This window comes from Hoplias malabaricus, chromosome 1 (genome assembly GCF_029633855.1).
Source record: "Hoplias malabaricus isolate fHopMal1 chromosome 1, fHopMal1.hap1, whole genome shotgun sequence".
NCBI classification, from domain to species: domain Eukaryota; kingdom Metazoa; phylum Chordata; class Actinopteri; order Characiformes; family Erythrinidae; genus Hoplias; species Hoplias malabaricus.
In genome coordinates this window covers 18,155,237-18,174,563 of record NC_089800.1, presented here as the reverse complement: position 1 = coordinate 18,174,563, position 19,327 = coordinate 18,155,237, and the positions used below count along the sequence as shown (strand labels likewise).

Genomic DNA, 19,327 nt, shown 5'->3' with positions numbered 1-19,327 from the left:
TACGTCAGGCCGAACAATGGGTGCTTGACAAAAGCACCGCGGGCCTAATTTCTCCAAGCAGTGGCACACGGGCCTCTTCAGGAGGCGGGAGACTGCTTAACATTTAGATAGTTTCTCCTAATGGGGGTGGAGTAACTTAGGTATGTGTATGTGGGCAATATGTGACAGTGTAAGGACTGATGTTAAGGTCAACAAAGTGGTATCAGGTGAGCGTCAGGCTGAACGTAGGGTGCAAAAAACCAGAATGCAAGGTAAATCAAACAAGCTGCTCCTGAGTGAGAACAGTAGCACATGGGCTATTAGGTTTCTACAACTCTGCAAATGCCAAAAGTGAAGTATATACAAAGTGAAGGCCAACACTCTGTTCTGAAATAGTGTTAAGATTATATGGGGTGTCTTGGTTTTGGACATCAGCATCAACATAGAGGTGTTTTTTAGGGTGGTTCCGAATACGATTTTTTAGGGATTCTGAACTTCGGCCATACTATTTGGCGAATGTTTGAACATACTCCCAGCACAGCTCCTCTCACTAACTCACTCGCTAACTCATGCATATATGGTGCCACTAAGGGCAGTAAAGCTTCAAGGAGGTGTTCTAATTTGAGATATAACTCTGACTAAATGAACTGTAGCTTTCGCCACGTCTTATTGTTGTAGCAGGCTAATTTAGGCTTTTTGTGATGAGAATATGGATGGAGTGGAGTGTTGCATTTATTGATAGCCACATGTATTAAAAAATAAACAAATAAAAAATCAAAATCAAAATCTGAATACCTACCTAACGAAGAAATAAAAGAATAGCTGAATATTCAGGGCCAGCCCTATGTTCCTATGTTTTTCCTTCATTTTCTGAATGAATTTCTGAAATTTTTTTGGCTCAAATTCTAAGCGTACTTTCAGAAACGAGGATTCGCCATTTGCTACTCATAGACGTTACGTTCTGATTTTATAGCAGTTGTACAAAGACTCGCTCACATTTGACGAAACCTTTGCATAAAGCAAAGATAACAGACCAAAAAATATAAAAGTCCAAACACAAAATGACAACTAAAATCACAGTTAATCCTGTAATGACCTGCCCTGCCCATGTAATACTAATCCTGACTGAGGAGAACTACAGAGAGACAATGACTCAGAGCCTGCTACTCAGTGCATGCCAAATTCCCTGGCATGATAACATAATAACAGACTTTTTTTTTTTTTTTTGTTAAGTGGGCTTTGTGCAGGGGGTGGGGAGTGGGGTGTTGTGTGTGTGTTAATAATGATGTGCATGCCCTCCTCTCACTGTGCTCTTTCCTCCATACAGAGATATTTAATAAAGGCAGGGTTAGTAATCTAGGCTGACTGCTCACGTCCTGCCAGCGTCCCTCATCATACACTCACCTGCACCAATGTCTGACAGCTTATTCTACTGCTGCAACAAAATGCCACCCCCCCCCAAACCCCCACACGGCTACAAGCCCCCCAAATCCATTCCTGTTAATAAACAAAAGCAATAACTGGACTTCTGTGGGCACCACTACAGAAACACACACACAGAACAACCAAACAGTGAGAGATTAAAGAGAGGCGATTATGAGGAAGAGATGCATCAACAAACACACACACACACACACACACACGGTTGGCTCCGATGTTTCAATTATAACCACATGCAGAGTGTATTACAGAAAGCTCTAGAGAAGCCTGTCTTCTACATGTCATAGATGTAGGGGGAGGAGGCCTTGGCGTTTTGTTTATACATGTCGTTTATTACAGAACGGCCATCATGTTAGACACACACACAACACACACACACACACACACACGCCATGTTTCCCTGACCCCCTGCTGAGATCTAGAGAGAGACACATGCCTCTGTGGCCACATTCTAATGAGATTTCCTCTCATTTCTCTTCCACACACACAGTAATCAATCGATCTGTTCATCGCTGTGTTTCTCCGCTCTGTAGTCACACTGTATAGAGTCTCCGAGGCACAATCAATCACACATATATCCACACAGGCATCATCACAAACTCCACTTGGAACGGCTGCCTAGGAAAACATGGCTTACACATAATGATTCTTGTGAAATCAAGGACTTAAACAAGCAGTTTGTCTCCCTTTGCCGCAGTAACAGCTCCGGCCCTTCTGAATTTTGCCCATTGCTGTGAGGATTTGATTGCAGTCCACCATATTCACATTAGCACCGTGGGGTGCTGATGCTGGATGTTTGGCTTTGCACCACAAATGCCAATCCAAATCATCTCGAGTGTATTGGATGGAGCTCCGGAGAACACCGTTTCACTGCTCCACTGCCCAGTGCTGGGGTCTTTATATCCCTCTAGCCCAAGCCCTTGATGTTGGGAATGGTGACCTGTGGCGCGGGTAGATAGGGAGAAAAATCAATACAGAGAAACAAGCACGATGAATTGTGAACATGAACTAACAGTGTTCAAAAATGTCCATTATAATTTCAGGTTGACTTCAACCACATGCCATTATTGTTTCCATTGTGCGTTTAAATGTTTTTAAAGGTGCATCTGTGCTGGGAAACTGGGGCGGAAGATAAGGTGGAGAGCCGCCACTCTGTTTGCTTGCATCTTAATGGTAGGACTATTAGAGCATCACTCAGAGGGAGGCTTACGCTTGCCCCACAAAGCAGACGGTGCTGGAAGATGACAGGCTCTTTTAACATGGCCTCTGCTAAGCACATTGGCATTGGCTCTGAGCTGAATGCTGCTGGAAAGCTCTGGAAAGTTAAGAACTTTGAGATGACTCTTTACTCTTAGCCTCAGAGTAATACACACGCACACATCATCGGTGCCTATCAGTGACTTTCTGTAGGCTAAAGCCTCGGGTGTGTTATGGGAATTGGATGTACAATACAGTGCTAGCTGTCATGTAATCTGGAAACCCCCTAAATACACACACACACGCACACACACACACATAAACACACGTTTATACAAACTTCTCAAAGCGATTTGTGTCTATTCCTTTAAATCAGATTACAATAAGGGCTGATGCAAATGGTAGAGAGGGGGATATATCATAGACAACCATGGAAATGCTGAAATAAAGCATGCCTCTTGTAGGATGTGTCATATTTCGGTACCCAGCGATCAAGGATTAGCCAGCAGGGATGGCAGGGTTACGGGGAAAAGAATGGGAGCTAACACACGCAAGGTGCTGGCTGTTGCAGTTTTATAATCCGAGTACAGCCGACAGACATTGGTGAGATCAGGGGAAAGAGACAGCAGATGGATATGAGGCAGAGCTGCACAATGTACTGTTTGTTAAAGGGCCCTTATCATGGAAAACCAACGTTTCCACATGTACCTTCACCTTCCAGTCCATGCAATTTACAGATCGGTCATAACATTAAAGCCACCTCCTTGTTCCTACACTCATTATCAGAGATGCTACACTCCTTACCTACACTCATTACCACAGAGATGCTCAAAACTCGAAACAAGCCTATAGAACAGCAACAAATTTATTTTGAGACTATATCTGACCTGGATGCAGCATTGGTCTCTGGCTCATTTTTGAAGGGCAAGCTATGAAAAGTTTAGTGCTGCGTCCAAAACTGTGCCCCAGCCAATACGAATAAATTTCCCTATAATGGTGCACTATATAGTGAGTAATGTAGGGAACAGTGAGTAGGGAGCCATTTGTGGGCAACACACTGTAGGTATTAACACAGAGACTCATTTCCTAATCATTTAAACTGAGACAATATAGGAGAGCCTAGGTCAAATGTAAACGCATGCCTCATCCAACAAGCTGCTTTAATCACTGTAATAACGGAAATGCAGACATATATTGCTAAAGATGCCATTAAATGTTCATTATTTTTGTTAATTAAATGCCTGCTGGATGATAAATAGGTCTATTTATCTCTGCAAGGCCTGGGATTAAATACATGGGTTTGACAGGTAGAAACTGATGGAGCCTTGGCCCATCCCACTGTGTGTATGAGTGTGTATTGGTCTCATCATAATAGTGGCACGGCCACATATTAAACTGCTGTCCACCGGTGCACACGTGATTCCTTATTAATAATACTAATGGACTCTTTAATTGCACCGGTAGCAGCAACAATTTTCCAAGCAGCCACAATGAGTCTTCTAATGCCTTAATAACGGCACTCTTCTGATGAATGATAGCTCGTGTGGCGACAGAGGATGGAGGGACGCCTCGGACCCGTGCTGGGGGGAAAGTAATTAAGTGGCCCCTACACAAAGTCCAGCTTGCCCTTCATAACCGGCCGCTGCCGAGTGCTCTCCATGGCGGAGGCAATCAGTCTAGCACACAGGCCCGGCCTCTTTGATATGTGTGGCCTTTTTCAATCAGACCAGATGAGTGTTTTCAATCAGGCCAGTGCGGTAAACAGACTATAGTAAAAGCTGATTTGTGATTGCTGAAGGATGCCCAGAGCACATATCACGCTCCATCCTGAGTCCTATCCTGTTTGTCCTGTTACACAGGGGTTGGTCAATGGCAGACACATAGTGCAGACTTTCATATCCAAATGATATGACTACGAGCATGGCCTCAAAGTCTGGAGACAGCTGTATAGGGATATATATGGGATGAATACGGAGTATAGAGCCATTAGGAAATAGAGTTTGAAATTTGTGAACGAATTCAAAGCCTCATGAGGGAAGAGCTAAGAGTAGGGGCTTTTCAACAATACCTGCTCACTTTAACAATGCCCAGACTGCTTTTAGTACCATGTATGAAAGCTAGCATGCACGGTCCCTTTATAATACCCCCAAATAAGCACATTCTGTTTGCGAAGTATTGTGTATACATAGACACGAGTCAAAGGTCATTGAGTCCCATGCCAAGTAGGAGCTGGAGGGGTATCGTGTCTCCCAGCACTGGGCTTATGGACCTATGTTCTCTGGAGAGATGGAGTACCATCCGGTACCTTTAGGATGAGTTGGAGTGGCACTTGTGAACCAGAACTAATCATCCAACATCATAACCTGACTTTGCAAATGAATGCTATCTCATCCTCACAGTAATATTCCAACAACTCATCTAAAGACTTCTCAGAAGAGTGGAGGCGTTTACGGCAGCACAGAGGGATAAACTCCGTATTAACTGCCCTGTGTTCACAAGAAACACTGGAATGGAAGATTACACCAGCTAATGGGTCTCTGTGCAAGTTTTAGCATCAGCCTTGTTTACTGAAAGTATTTCCTTGCGTGTAGTTCACTGGGTAGTGAAGAGCAAGGCTGCAACAAAAACAACAATGAAAAAATACATGTGGGCACACTTCAAAATTGGTAAAGACCATTCGAAGATGGAAGGTGAACTTTTTAAACCGTATTTTCTTTCCAGTACAATACAACTAAGAGTACCATTTAAAAGCAGTATAACTAATATGAGCACCATGTAAAATCAGGCCTTTTCACTGGCTAAAATACCCTTCAGTTTGGATCTGCTCTGCTAATAGCACACGCTGGCACAGACCAAACTGGCAGAGATTGATTTCTGTACACGAGTTTCACTGTGGTGCCGGATCCAGAGGCTCAAAATGTCGGAGGAAAAAAAAAAGCTGGAGAATATTTTATCGAGAACTTGACCCATAGACCTGGGCAGAGAAAAGGACAAGATGCTACGTTCACTTACTTGAGCCATGACCTTCGAGTTCAGAAAAAGTGTTGCAGACCTTTAAATGAAGCTGAGGAAGTGAGATTGAATGTGAGTGTGAACGTGTGTAGGAGTGTGTGGAGGTCAGGGGTGAAGAGGAGGAGACAGAGGAGGAGATAAAAGGTGTTCAGTCTTACGGCACCTTCATCAGAGGAATGAGCAGTTCCCTCAGCTCTGCTTCCAACCTCCTATCAACACACTCACAGAAGGCTTGGGCAATAAAGCAATAGCAGTAGTGACTAAAATTATGTGTTTTGGGTTTTTTTTCCCCTCCAAATAATGATAGCATGTGTCTTGGATCATTTTAATAACATATCAGTGCATATTTAATAATATTGTATGTGTTGATTTGGCAGGAAGGAAGGATGAACGTATGGCACTAATAATAATAGCTGTTACAGAACCCGACTCGTCAGGCATAGTCACACTGGCCGGCCATTTTAAAATCCTGGCCTTGAATCTGAATCCAAAGTCTGGATTTGAAAACTAGATTTTATTTATTTGTTTGTGACACAACCAATTCATTGGAATGTGAGCCTTTCTGAGTTGTCTGATGTGAAATATGGCACTATATTTAAATAAACCTAACAGGACAACTGGAGGTTTATTTAAAGGAACTGCATTCTCTGGAGTGATGGAGCACCACTGAATGCCACTGGGTGGGGTTGGAGTGGTGTATGTGACCCTGTGCTAAAGAGGTGTTCACAGACTTCTGGGCAGCATAGCTTTCAGAGGTGTACTTAAATGTCTGTATTCTATCACCATAGTTAATTTCTTAAAAACAAACAAACAAACAAACAAACAAACAAAAGTCTAATAAATGTAGCAAGATAGTAAGTTTTATATATTAATCCGGAAAAGAATAATGCAAAGTCTAAACAGGGAGAAACAAGTTCATGGGACAAATCCCAACCTAAAATTTGTGTTTAAGAGTTACACAAAAAGCATTATATTTCAGGTTTAAACTGGATCGTAGCATTGTCAGAGAGAGGAAAGACGGCGTTTAACGCATTACACTAAAGCCTGGGAAACAACTGCACTTTTTGGCAGGCATTGTGTAACTATGATAGAAAGAAAAGTACTACACAAGGTAGTAATAAAAGAAATCTTACAGACATCTGAATCCAATCACAGCAGTTAGTCATTTCTGTGTTGTCATGTTGAAATACAGTCAGGGGAGCCGGAATGGCTGTAGCAGACATTGTCTGACTTAGAAGGCATTTTTGAAGTGGAAGGTCATTCTGTGAGAAGTCTAGTCTAGCCACTGAGAGATGATTGTTTAAACCTGATGATTCAAAATCATCCCAATTAGAGTGATACCACGGGTGGAAACACGTCTCCGCTAGATGGTCATCAGACAATGATTAGCAATCATAGAGAACACAGCTAAATGAGGTTTGTGTGGAGTGATTACTGTAGAAGCACAGCTCTTGCTGGATGCTTGGCTGTAGTGTTAAACATGATTAAAAACATAGTTTTAAACATCAATGTCCTTTGTATTTGATCAGTTAAGAATATACGGTTTCTACAGTTTCTGAGTAGGAGCTATGGCACATACTCACTGACACGTACGAGAAGATTATACTTTCCTAATAAGCACCGTGTCAATGCCTGAAACCTCATCCACATGTATCTGGGTATTTTTAAAAACCATGTATTTCATCTGTTTCTGAAAAAATTCTGTACACCGACAGCGTTTTGAAAATCTCACCATCCACATGAGAAGAAAAAACAAACGCAGTAGGCTTTGACTTGCTGGCCGTCAGAGCTCTAATTCGATATTTCACATAGATTCAAAGTCCAATATCTAAGAGAAAAATAAAAGTTTGAAAAATGAAAGAAAGCCTACCACCTGCGGCTGTGGTGTTGTTTACATTGCCATGGCTACCCCCGCTGCCTTTAAAGTCTCTAAAAAATCTCGATCAGGCCGTTTTTAATGTGTCAATATGATTTTTATACCAAAGCCTTTAAGGTGAGCAACTAGCTCAGATATGGGTCTCTTCTGGCTTCAGCCTTAGACTACTACACTTTTCCTGAAGTGTGCGGACCACTCTGTCCACACACACACACACACACAAAAAAAAAAAAAAATAAAAAAAAAAATAAACCCACAAAGTCTAAGAAGCCTTTCCCCTTAGCTTCTCTCGCCTGGACACCTCATTCAGAGCCCTGGAGGGGGGATAATGAGCTCTGTGTGTGTGTGTGTGTGTGTGGCAGGACTGCTCAGTGTTGTAGAAACAGCAGGGGGCCACTGTAGGACAAAACAAGGCAAAGATGATGGAGCTGGGGCCTATTTTATCCTCCTTTAAAGCAGGTATGAACAAAGCAATCTCGCATGCAACTGCGCCTCTTTTTCATCCGCCATTTTCCACTGAGCGAGACACAAAAGCCAAAGTTTGCTTCCTGAATGAGTGGCAACGTTTTTATCCCATACTGAATCTGGAATTGATATTGATTTGATGTCTAGAGCAACACCTTGATATAATTAACTCAACGAATCAGAAACTGAATATTAATGTCCCCAGTAACAAGGACAACATGTATGAGTTTTAATAACGCATAAAACTTTTAGCAAACACATTATCCAAGAGCGCTGCTTGCAGAATGAGTAAGAGACAAAATGTTTCAAAAAGGCTTCTGTTTGTTTACAAATTTGCATTCGTTCCATAATTCATTAATTCCAAGGCCACAAAGTTCTCCCTGTCAAACTGAACTCCTTTTTTGGTGTTTGTTTAGGTACAGATCCCTGTGCTCTGTGTACAGAGGAAAAGGCATTTATTTCATTCTAAGCACACCTGCTTTAAAGGGCTCGTACCAGAGAAAAACATGTTTTCTTTAATGAAATAGTTTGATACAGAGTGTAAACACTGCTAGATTTGCAAAACAAATCCAGCCTATACTGTCCATATATCAAACAGGGCAGCAAAAAGAGTGTGTTTTCAATTCTTTAATTTTGTAAACAGCTATTCAGCCTACAGCAGTTTAGTACACTCGGTCACAGTCTGAGTTTTTAGCCTTGCACTGTGAAAATAAAGAAAGCTCTACACACTAAAGAACATTTTACAGAGTCGTTGACAGTCGTGTGGAACTGCTATACTCTCGTTTGTTTATGTTCAGTATCTCCACGTCTTTCAAGGTGGAACGCTATGTTTGAGGAAAAAACGGCTATAGCTTTGTAAGTGGTGGAAGTTAAACTTGTCTGTAAGTTTTAATTCGCTGTTTGAATTACCACAGAAACTGGTTTGTAACTCAAGTTTATTTGGTCTGAGTTTACATTCATGCAGTTAGTGATGTCCCAAATATAGAGTCACTCCCACCTTAAGAATTCTGAAAGCAAAAATAAGCCAATGTTACCCAGGAACAGAGCAATCCTCATTGTTTTCATGATTATCAATGTTTGAGGTCTCTTAGCCGTCTAAACAACTCCAGATGCTTTTTCTCTGCCATGAGCACAAAGAGAGAAAGCCTAGCACATCAGACTGAGAGCCTTTGTTTTTTTTTATTATTTATTATTATTATTTTTTAACGTTTTCTGACACTTGGCCTTTGTAAACACATCAGACCTGTTTTCAGCACACAAACCTATTGGAGAGCAGCAAATAGTGAGGAATTATTATTATTTTATTATTATAAAATGTATTTATTTATTTTTTTAAATCATGAACATTACCTTTTAAACACCATGATTATTTCTGGAATTTAACACAGTGGACAAAAAATGTAATTTGTCCTTTACAAGATAGAAAATACTGATTTTAAAGCATATGCTAAAATGTGCAGCAGCACCAACAGCCTGTTTAATTCCAAGATCCATTATAAACCAAAATCTCTGCTTTGCCATAAGCAGTCCTCAAGAAAACAAAGATATTGATACTTTCAACTATGCAGACAAAACACAATGTGTTACCACCACCAAATGCATGCTAATGCATCCTGATAATTAAAATATCACTGCTACAATTACTGAGAAATGGCTTTCATTTTGATTCTGCCTCACAATAGACAGGCGGCCAAATGTCTATCCAGCAGAGGTAATTCTAAAATAATTTAGCCACACTCAAAATCCACTTATAAGATATATCAAGTAATGGCTTTGACCTGAGCAGATGAGGCCATTTCAAAGCCAATTTCCTTTGGATTCATCAAGCTTGACCATTTCTGCAGCTATAATAATCCATCGGCAGGTCAGTACCATCTTCACTGGCTGAAGTAGAAAGAGAAGAGCTAATGTCCCATAGAAACACCCACCCCGAAGAACAAAGAGAGCAGCCATTACTGTTGCGGCCATCTCACACTCACTGCCATTAAAAATAATTCAGCAGTAAGATCTATGCACAGGGCTGTACGATACAATGTTGATTAAGTGATATTTCTAATACAGTGTAATGCTAATGTAATTATCTTCACACTACCCATAATGTATGTTTAAAAATGTGAATAATTTGACCAATAAACTGCAACTGACTGACCAACAAACTACGTTTATGTGCTGAGAGCATATTCATTATGTACATAACAATGGCTACAAAATACTTCTGGTATTTTCAAAGACTATACAATAGGTATTATAATATGCATTAAATAAATACATGACTTTAATTACAAAAGGAGATGTTAGATGGATAATAATTTGCTTTCAGAGCACTAAAATGTATAAAATACTTTTTGGGATGTATATGGAATACCGAACCTCTATTTCTGCTAGTGTGAAACTTTCTCAATTTGCCTTAATAATATCAATATATAATCAGAGAAAACAGACTAGTTGGGGAAATGCACTGTAGAGATGCTGTTGTGGTGGTTGGTGATGTAGCATGTAAAAATCACACGGAACTGGTGGCATTGAGCATGCATTAACGGTGCCAGTGTGGCTAGGTACAGCTTAAGTCACCAGGGAGGCCAGTGTGGATTTACAGTTGTTGATACTTAAGGGTAAGGTAGGACTGTAAAAGATAGCTTGGAGGGGGGTGGGTCTGGGACGCCAGACTTCACAGTTAAGCCTTCTAGAGGTGTCGTGGGCTTAATTCAGCAACGCACTGACAAGGGGAGCTGCCTACCTGATGACCCCTGTGAAGAGCTAGTGATGCAGTGGGTGGTTTGAGTACTCGTGATGGACCGTAGATGTTAAGGGTAGCTGGTTAGGGTGTAGCTGTAGGATTGGAACAACAGAAATGATGTGACTGATGTGGAAGAAAGTGGGGTGGGCCCTATGTGAAGCTCTAATGGATTGGCATAGGATATGTTACATCTTGTCTTGTGTATGATTATAATTAGAGGGCGGCACAGTGGCGCAACAGGCAGTGGCGCTGTCACACAGCTCTTGGGTCCTGGGGTTGTGAGTTTGAGCCTCACTCTGGGTGACTGTTTGTGAGGAGTTCTCCCTGTGTCTATATGGGTTTCCTACTACTGTCGAAATACACATGTTGGTAGGTGAACTGGCTACTCAAAAGTGTCCATAGGTGTGATTGCGTGAATGTGTGTCGCCCTGTGAAAAGCTGGCGCCCCCTCTAGGGTATGTTCCCACGTTGTGCCCAATCATTCCGGATAGGCTCCGGATGCATTTCAATCCTGATCTGGATAAGCGTCACAGACAATGAAGGAATTAATTAATATATAATCAGAGACAGAAAAACATAAAGCCTTATGTACATTCCACCAGTCTGTTGTTGCTAGTGCTAGTATTGTCCTGGGGCAACGGTATCAGCAAAAGTGCTCTGAACAAAACGGACTGATCAGGAAAGCTGGCTCTGTCTTAAAAGTCAAGCTAGACTCTCTGGGGTTTATCACAGTATGACAGACTCTTAATACGTTTCTTGCCATTATGGACAAAACATTACATTTCCTGCAAAAAGCAGTGGAAAAACAGACAAGCTCAATCAGCAGCTTCTACAGACTACTACAGCTGGGCTGTGCTAAACACTGCCCTCCTTATTTCAGACTAAAACATGCTCTTTCAATATGCATGCTATGGTTATGCTGTGATTTCCTTTCTTATATTATCATGTATCTACCTATACACACAATACCCTTAAACTAAGATACACTAGATAAAGGAGTAAGTGCTGATACCTAGAAGGTTAGGAATATAAAATAAACATATAATAAGTGCAACACCAAAAAGTCTAAGGGCAGATACCTGGATAAAGAAAAGTAGAAATTTCAAGACCCATCACAATATTTCAGTAATGAGAATGCACCTTAGCATTCAGGTGCATTATTACAATTTTACTCTAGGATTTGTGTGAGCTCACTGGCTTCTGTCAGGCAACAGCAAAAACTAGTCTCGTCAATACAACACAAACATGTGCCCAGTAACAGGCAAAGTCCATCAATAAAACTAGCACTGGTCAAAATCATCAAACTCTAATCCTGATGGGCAGTGAGCAAACAAACGTGTGTGTGTGTGTGTGTGTGTGTGTGTGTGTGTGCTCTCCGCGGCATGTGTAATCATTCTGTTTCTCAGCTGCTGGCGAAGAGGGGTCCGGCTCAGCGTTTAGCAGAGGTCTGGAGTTTGACTGGAGCGGCCCTCATGCAGCGCACTAGAGGGGTCCGAGGAATCCCCTAACACTTCTGCTCCAGCGCACATAAACAAACAAACCTCGAATCCTCCACAGCCAGGCGAGCGCTCGACCATCCTCACACACCAGCCGCAGAGTATGGACTGAATAAACGATGAAGCCAAGGCCTGTTTTTCTGTCTGATTGGCTTGACCTCTGCTGACCCGCTCGGACCTCTGTGGGGGATTTGGAGCTGTGTGACACATCACTAACAGCATTCCCTATGGATATTTTTTTATGGATGAGGAAAAACAGGCTGTAAGTCATCAGCAAGTTTGACAGTGGCTTGTATGTTGGCCTGACTGTTACTGCCACATTTACGAAAGTCTAGTTAGTATAAAACCAATGTCAGCCTCCATTTTAGCTGTTGCTCCATCACCACTATGACCGAACAGCACATGTAACGTCAGTTTAACTAATTTGTCCGTTTATTTTGTGTCAGTATCCGCTACAAGTAACTGTAAATATTAGAAGCTGCAGTGTTAAATATGATGCTACTTGGCAACCTGTGTCAGGTGGTTTCCTGCCCACCTCCAGAAGTTACAGAGTGCAGTTTCTGCAGTGATGAGCCTGGATTAGCAACGAGGCTCTGTTCTCACTAATAGAGGACAGTGAAGCATCACAATAATTCTGAAGCTGCAATTTTAAGGTAACAATACTACCTAGCATTGCTTTAACCCTTTGGAGTCTTGAGTAATTTTGGCAACTTCTGTATACTTCTGGTTTTGCCATGACCTATGTTCACTATGGATTAGCGCATAATTTCTTTCAGCCATCTCTCTCCTTTACGCTCGTTCTCTCTCTCGTTACCGTCTGCAGAGTATGTAGATTCCCAATTTATCTTTATAAGGCATACGTCATTAAGAAAAAAAGATTTTAACATGAATCCAGTGCCTGTCCCATTCGATTTTGCACTTTTTTACTCATGTGAGAGCATGATTAGACTAATAACATTTCAAATATGATAACTCCGTTTCTACTTTGTCTATCCACATAAAACAAAAATGAACACTAAGCACACAGCCTGTGCTTTCAACTGAAATTGACAGCAGTGCTCAGCGTGACTTTGCTTTGTCATGTCTCGTCTTGAAACAGTCACAAGATTTGATCACACTGGGGTGATCGGCGACACCTCGGGGTTACGCAAACAATGTGTTTGTCAACAACTCCATCTACTAATCAATGCAGTCCTGGTGTCAAGGTACTCACCAGCACAGTCTCACTGTTAGGTTGGTTTCTAATATGCAGCTGATCTTCATAGTGGCCACGTTCTTGCTCCAGCTCCTCTCTCAGCTTATACACCAAGACGTCCTGCTGGCTCATCTGAAGATATATGGACACACAGACATGAGAGTAAGACCACAGGAGGTCAGCCCAGCAAGAAGCAACAAATAAAGGTCTTTCATATCCTCGCAGCTCTCTTCAGGGGCACCAGGCTCAACATAAGCCATCCCCCTCCCAAAAAAAAAAAGAGCAGCATGTATGTGATGTATTTTGTGCCATCTAGAAGGATATGATGCTGAAGGGCAAACGGCTTCACCCTCAAAACACGGCTAAGCCATGAAAACCCAATAGATTTCATCAATTGGGCCACATCTGTGCTATAGAAACACTTTAATTTTCTGTCTTTTTTGTCCAAATGATGGAAAGTGCACTGTGACCCAAGAGCTAACATTCCTTGACTCAGACCCAGGCTTCAAGGCCCATATCAGAACAGATAAAGGAGTGACATAAAAAAGTCGCACTGTAGATATTTCCTGTTTTATTTAATCTCAAATTGAAACACGGCTGAAAACATTTATTTAAAATTGTCCTGAAGTCTGAAATACACATGTAGCTTTAAAGTCTAAGGGGTGACATACTAGACAAACAAATAACAACTACCAGCATGGCAATAACTTCCATCACAAGCAATATAGTTACAAGCATACATGTGGTATTTAAAGTTTAGAATGATTGTTTTCTCTGCTTGTATATGTATTTTGAGTGCAAACACATTACACAATTACACTCGTTTTATTATTACTGGCGTTAACTACAATTTTAAGTGTTAAACAATGCATGTTGACTGAAAGGAATGAAGAAGCTTTTGTTGTGATCGTTTCTTTACTCCAACCCCGGAACTCATGCTTGAATTAAAGAAAGAATATACAGGTTATATCTCATAAATTTGCACAAATGTGACACTTACTCATGCTAACGGCACATTATAACAGCTAGTCGAGCAGTAAAGGTGGTGTAAGAGCGGGCGAGCGAATGAGTGAGCAGCTAAGTGTCATCCTCAGCAGCCAGAATAGGGCCTGTGGTGCTAATGAAAGCAATTAGATAAAGCTGTAGTAGAGGGAGAGGTAGTGTAATATTAACACCTAATAAAAGAGTGTTATAAAATTTTATTACAGTGAAGTCAAGCTAAATTAAAACATCAGTCCCAGGGGTGCAGGGGGTGGGTGGGCGACACCTCCCCTCATTCGGGGAGAGATTTGTGAAATTAATATAAATGAAGATGGAAACACACGGAAAGGGGGAGAAAAGGCTGTGTAAAAAGCTAGAATGTGGTGAAACACAGTGTAAAGCCTTGCTCTTCGCTGCTCGAGATTACAAACTAACCTCCAAAGCACATTCCTCCGTTGCTCATTTTTAAGCCTTTTATTTTTTGTCTGAAAAACTAATTTCCTATGATGAGAAAAATGCAATCACTGAGCACAGCAGACAAGTATTACCTTTAATATAAGTGGCTAATTAAATGAACTCAAAGAGGGAAAGTAGAGAAATATGCCCCATTCACGTTGCTATTTGCTGATTATTAAGGAGCACTCATGGCTACAGTGCATTAAAAACATGTGGCGACGTTACACTGTGTTGCACTTAAGCACGTTGTAAAACCACATGCCTTTTAATGATCACCCCAACTATAATATTACCATATGCAAAAATAATGCAAATGTGATGACCTGAGGGGAAATCTCAGGAAACTGAATAAAATGGGAAAGCATTCCATTAACAAAGTAGTAAGGAGTCAAGAAGCACCTTAGGTGCATTAATTGATCAAACCTTGCTCCGCCCACAAGCACATTCTTTCAAAACAACTCTTTGTTGCAAGCACAACACTGTTAAAATAGTAGAAATAAATTGTTGAATGAAACTAGTTCAGTTGCTAAAACTGACAACCTTGACTGATTCAGACCTGCAGCTTGCAAACAATTAATAGCCCTCCACTCAAACATGTTTTACCCACAAGATGTCACCAAGATTTTTATTGGCTGTATGGTTTTCTTTCTGCAATAGACAGTAGTTGTTACGCAAATAAAATAAATGCTTGGAATGAATTGAATGATCCAGTGAACTGCAAGAACGATGAATCCAGTTTCATACAATAACTGTGTATCTTGCATTCATAAAATGTAGTTTGCAAAAGGTGTCTAGGCGATGGAAAGTCCATGATGAGTGTCATTTCTTTCAAGCAAAAACAGACAACAGAGTTCTTTTCTTGAAAAGGAAAGCTAGCAGGCTTCATTTGTGGAGAAGCCCCCGCTATTCTTAAGAAATATAATATTGAAAGACATCACACAGACTTGTAGAATTATGCCACTCTACAAGGAGCGATATGAGGAGAGGAAATGAAGGCACTCAAGAAGAAGTTGGCTGCACGGCAAGCTACCGTTCAGTGACTTAAGGAGGAGCTAGGCAGTGTCACAGAGGAGAGTCTGTGGTGAGTGTGGGGTAAACATTTGGACTGTGGGAGGAAACCAAAGCACCTGCAAGAAACCCATGCAGACACAGGGAGAACACATCAAACTCTGCACAGACAGTGATGTGAGGCGTGAATTGTGCCCACAACCCCAGGACCCCGGAGATATAACAGCCACACTAGCTTTTGTCCCATTGGGCTGCACCCATTTTGTGATTGCTCTCGGATATTAAAAGCAGTTAATGTTTGTCTCTGTTTGATTTCACTGTGCTGTTCGCAGTCAGAGATAACTAGAAGAACAGTGACATTAACCGTTTTATTGGTCAAATGCTTTCTGATTGGACTTACTGCTGCAGCATTTCCCTGTCCTCATCCTGCACCTGCCCTTTCTTTGGCCAGAAAAAAGATAAATACTTAGTACACTCACATTAGGTATATGTATGTGCGTGTAATCATTGTGAAGGAGTAGTTGATAATAGCCTTGCTGGTGCATGGTAATTTTGCTGGTGTACGGCGGTTTTAGGATGCCCCTGAGTCATTCTAGCAACATTCTAACTAGGAAACGGTTAAAAATGTATATGTTTTGCCCATAGGCCTTTAACTCTTTTTCTTCTTCTTTCTCTCACTCACAGTCTAGGCCTCAAGCCCGCTGTGCGTTTCCAAAGGATTTTCCAAAGGCTGCCATTCCGGTGAGTGGGACCAATCAGGGTAAATGAAGATCAATAATGAGCCAATGGGCACGGTTTATTTGGCAGATGAGGTGGATCATTAAAAACACAGCATGCTAATTTGACGGCCGATGCGGTGTGTGGAGTAATGATGCCATCACAGAGACGATGAGAGAGCGAGCGAGAGAGAGAGAGAGAGAGAGAGAGAGAGAGAGAGAGAGAGAGAGAGAGAGAGGAAGAGAAAGGGAAAGAGAAGCGAGAGAATGAGAAAGAGAAGATCAGTCCACACATTCTGTCCACACTTCCTTTCAGATGGCAGGACTGAATAAGGAAAAAAAAAACACATCAAGGAATATTCCACTGAAATTATTTAATGTACATCCGATTCAGTCATTGTGTGTAATGAGGCTGCGCTAAAAAACACAATCAAACATACATCACAGCTAATGTTGATGATTCTATAGAAAATTGTACATGATGAACCAATCTATACAAACACAGAAATACAGAAATATAGCATTGTGCAAAACTCAGAGACCACCCTTCAATTATTTCCAATGAAATCAACTATTAAAAACTTGTTATTTAGGAAATATTTCCAAGGACATGAGCTATAGGATAATGTTAAGTTTTCCAAAAGTGTGCAGATTATAAAATAGCATAAAAAATGAAACAATATGGAGTTTTTACAGAAGAATGGATGTAGAAAAATATTCAGGGTTTGGACAATGAAACTGAAACACCTGGTTTTAGACCACAATAATTTATTAGTATGGTGTAGGGCCTTCTTTTGTGGCCAATACAGCGTCAGTTCATCTTGGGAATGACATATACAAGTCCTGCACAGTGGTCAGAGGGATTTTAAGCCATTCTTCTTGCAGGATAGTGGCCAGGTCACTACGTGATGCTGGTGGAAGGAAACGTTTCCTGACTCGCTCCTCCTCCAAAACACCCCAAAGTGGAAAACAGTAAAGGTGGACTCATCAGAGAACAATACATGTTTCACATTGTCCACAGCCCAACATTTGCGCTCCTTGCACCATTGAAACCGAGGTTTGGCATTGGCATGAGTGACCAAAGGTTTGGCTATAGCAGCCCGGCCGTGTATATTGACCCTGTGGAGCTCCTGACGGACAGTTCTGGTGGAAATTCTGCCGTGATTTGGGCAGCCGTGGTTTTATGTTTTTTGGATACAATCTGCGTTAGCACCCGAACATCCCTCACAGACAGCTTCCTCTTGCGTCCACAGTTAATCCTGTTGGATGTGTTTCGTCCTTCTTGGTGGTATGCTGACATTACCCTGGATACCGTGGCTCTTGATACATCACAAAGACTTGCTGTCTTGGTCACAGATGCGCCAGCAAGACATGCCCAACAATTTGCCCTCTTTTGAACTCTGGTATGTCACCCATAATGTTGTGTGCATTGCAATATTTTGAGCAAAACTGTGCTCTTACCCTCTGCTAATTGAACTTTCACACTCTGCTCTTACTGGTGCAATGTGCAGTTAATGAAGACTGGCCACCAGGCTGCTCCAATTTAACCATGAAACCTCCCACACTAAAATGACAGGTGTTTCAGTTTCATTGTCCAACCCCTATGTAAACCTGCAAATCCAATAAGGTCTGGTGTTATCAGAACCTAGACCTCGTCATCACAGAGTAGGTTCGGCATTAGATGAAATGTAAGCATAAAACGCAGTCAACTTTTAAAACTGACCTTTGAAGGTATGGGGAAAAAAATCCTGCAGAAATTCTTGGAAATTCTTAATGGAGTCTCTTGAACGGAATGGAAGCTGTAATCAAGGTAAAGTGTGGGCACACTTAAGGCAGAAATATTTGATCTTATCTTTAGTTCTTGAGGCTTCTGGGTAATTTTCAATTAAATATGAAACATACATCTGCTGCATTTTTTCATGATGCTGGAAAATTAATAACTTGTACTTAATGGTTGTTTTGACAGCACATTGAATAAGTGAAGGGTGCTCTGACTTCAGCATAGAGCTGTGTAAAGTAATAAAGGAATGACCAGAGAGGCCAAATAGCTGCACATAGAGATGCCTAGTACTCCAGCTGCCCCCTGATCCTTACAGTATGTTCAAGGTCTTCCTGTGGATATGTGTGTCTGTGGGTGTGCGTGTGGGTCTTTTTCCCTTCATAAAGCTGTAGAGCAGAGAGAGAGAGAGAGAGAGAGAGAGAGAGAGAGAGAGAGAGAGCGCTCCATGGAGTCCAGGCTCATATTGATCCTTTAGAGGATCAGTATCCTTTCCCCACTGTGGCCACTGAATGGGACGAAAGTTCAATACTAAAAAATCGGCTGCTCATCCAGATCTCACAAAAGCAATTTGTAATATGGATTTATCTTCGCTGCCTACAAAGCCTGTCGCTGTTTTTACTATTTAAAAGCTTTGATCGGCTAGCCGGAGACGCTCCATCTTTTTTAAGGCCCCGATAGTGCAATTCATTTGCAATGCAGGTGGCAATTTTGCCTAAAATAAGCACAGCTATGGATAGTGTTCCGAATAAATGAGGAGCAAATGGACGGAATACGTCTGAATCAACCATTTACTGTAGTCAAGGCTGGTGCTCTGCTGTGATGACATACTGATGTGGCTCAATCTATGAAGGTTTGACAATGCCTAAGGCTGGTGGTGGGGGGGGGGATTCTTTCAGGTGTGCAGAGAAAAGCAAATCAGTAAATATATATATATATATATATATATATATAAGCATATATATGCTTTATCCAAACTAGAATAAGTGGCA

General features: G+C 41.4%; 1 protein-coding gene across 1 annotated transcript in view; it reads right to left on the bottom strand.

The window, feature by feature from the left end:
- The window catches only part of LOC136708758 (golgin subfamily A member 6-like protein 22), a 117,230-nt gene that overhangs the window by 8,722 nt on the left and 89,181 nt on the right, over positions 1-19,327 (bottom strand). Inside the window, exon 23 of the mRNA XM_066683533.1 lies at positions 13,416-13,529. Within this exon, the coding sequence (XP_066539630.1) occupies positions 13,416-13,529 (114 nt within the window). The remainder of the gene's footprint in view (positions 1-13,415; positions 13,530-19,327) is intronic.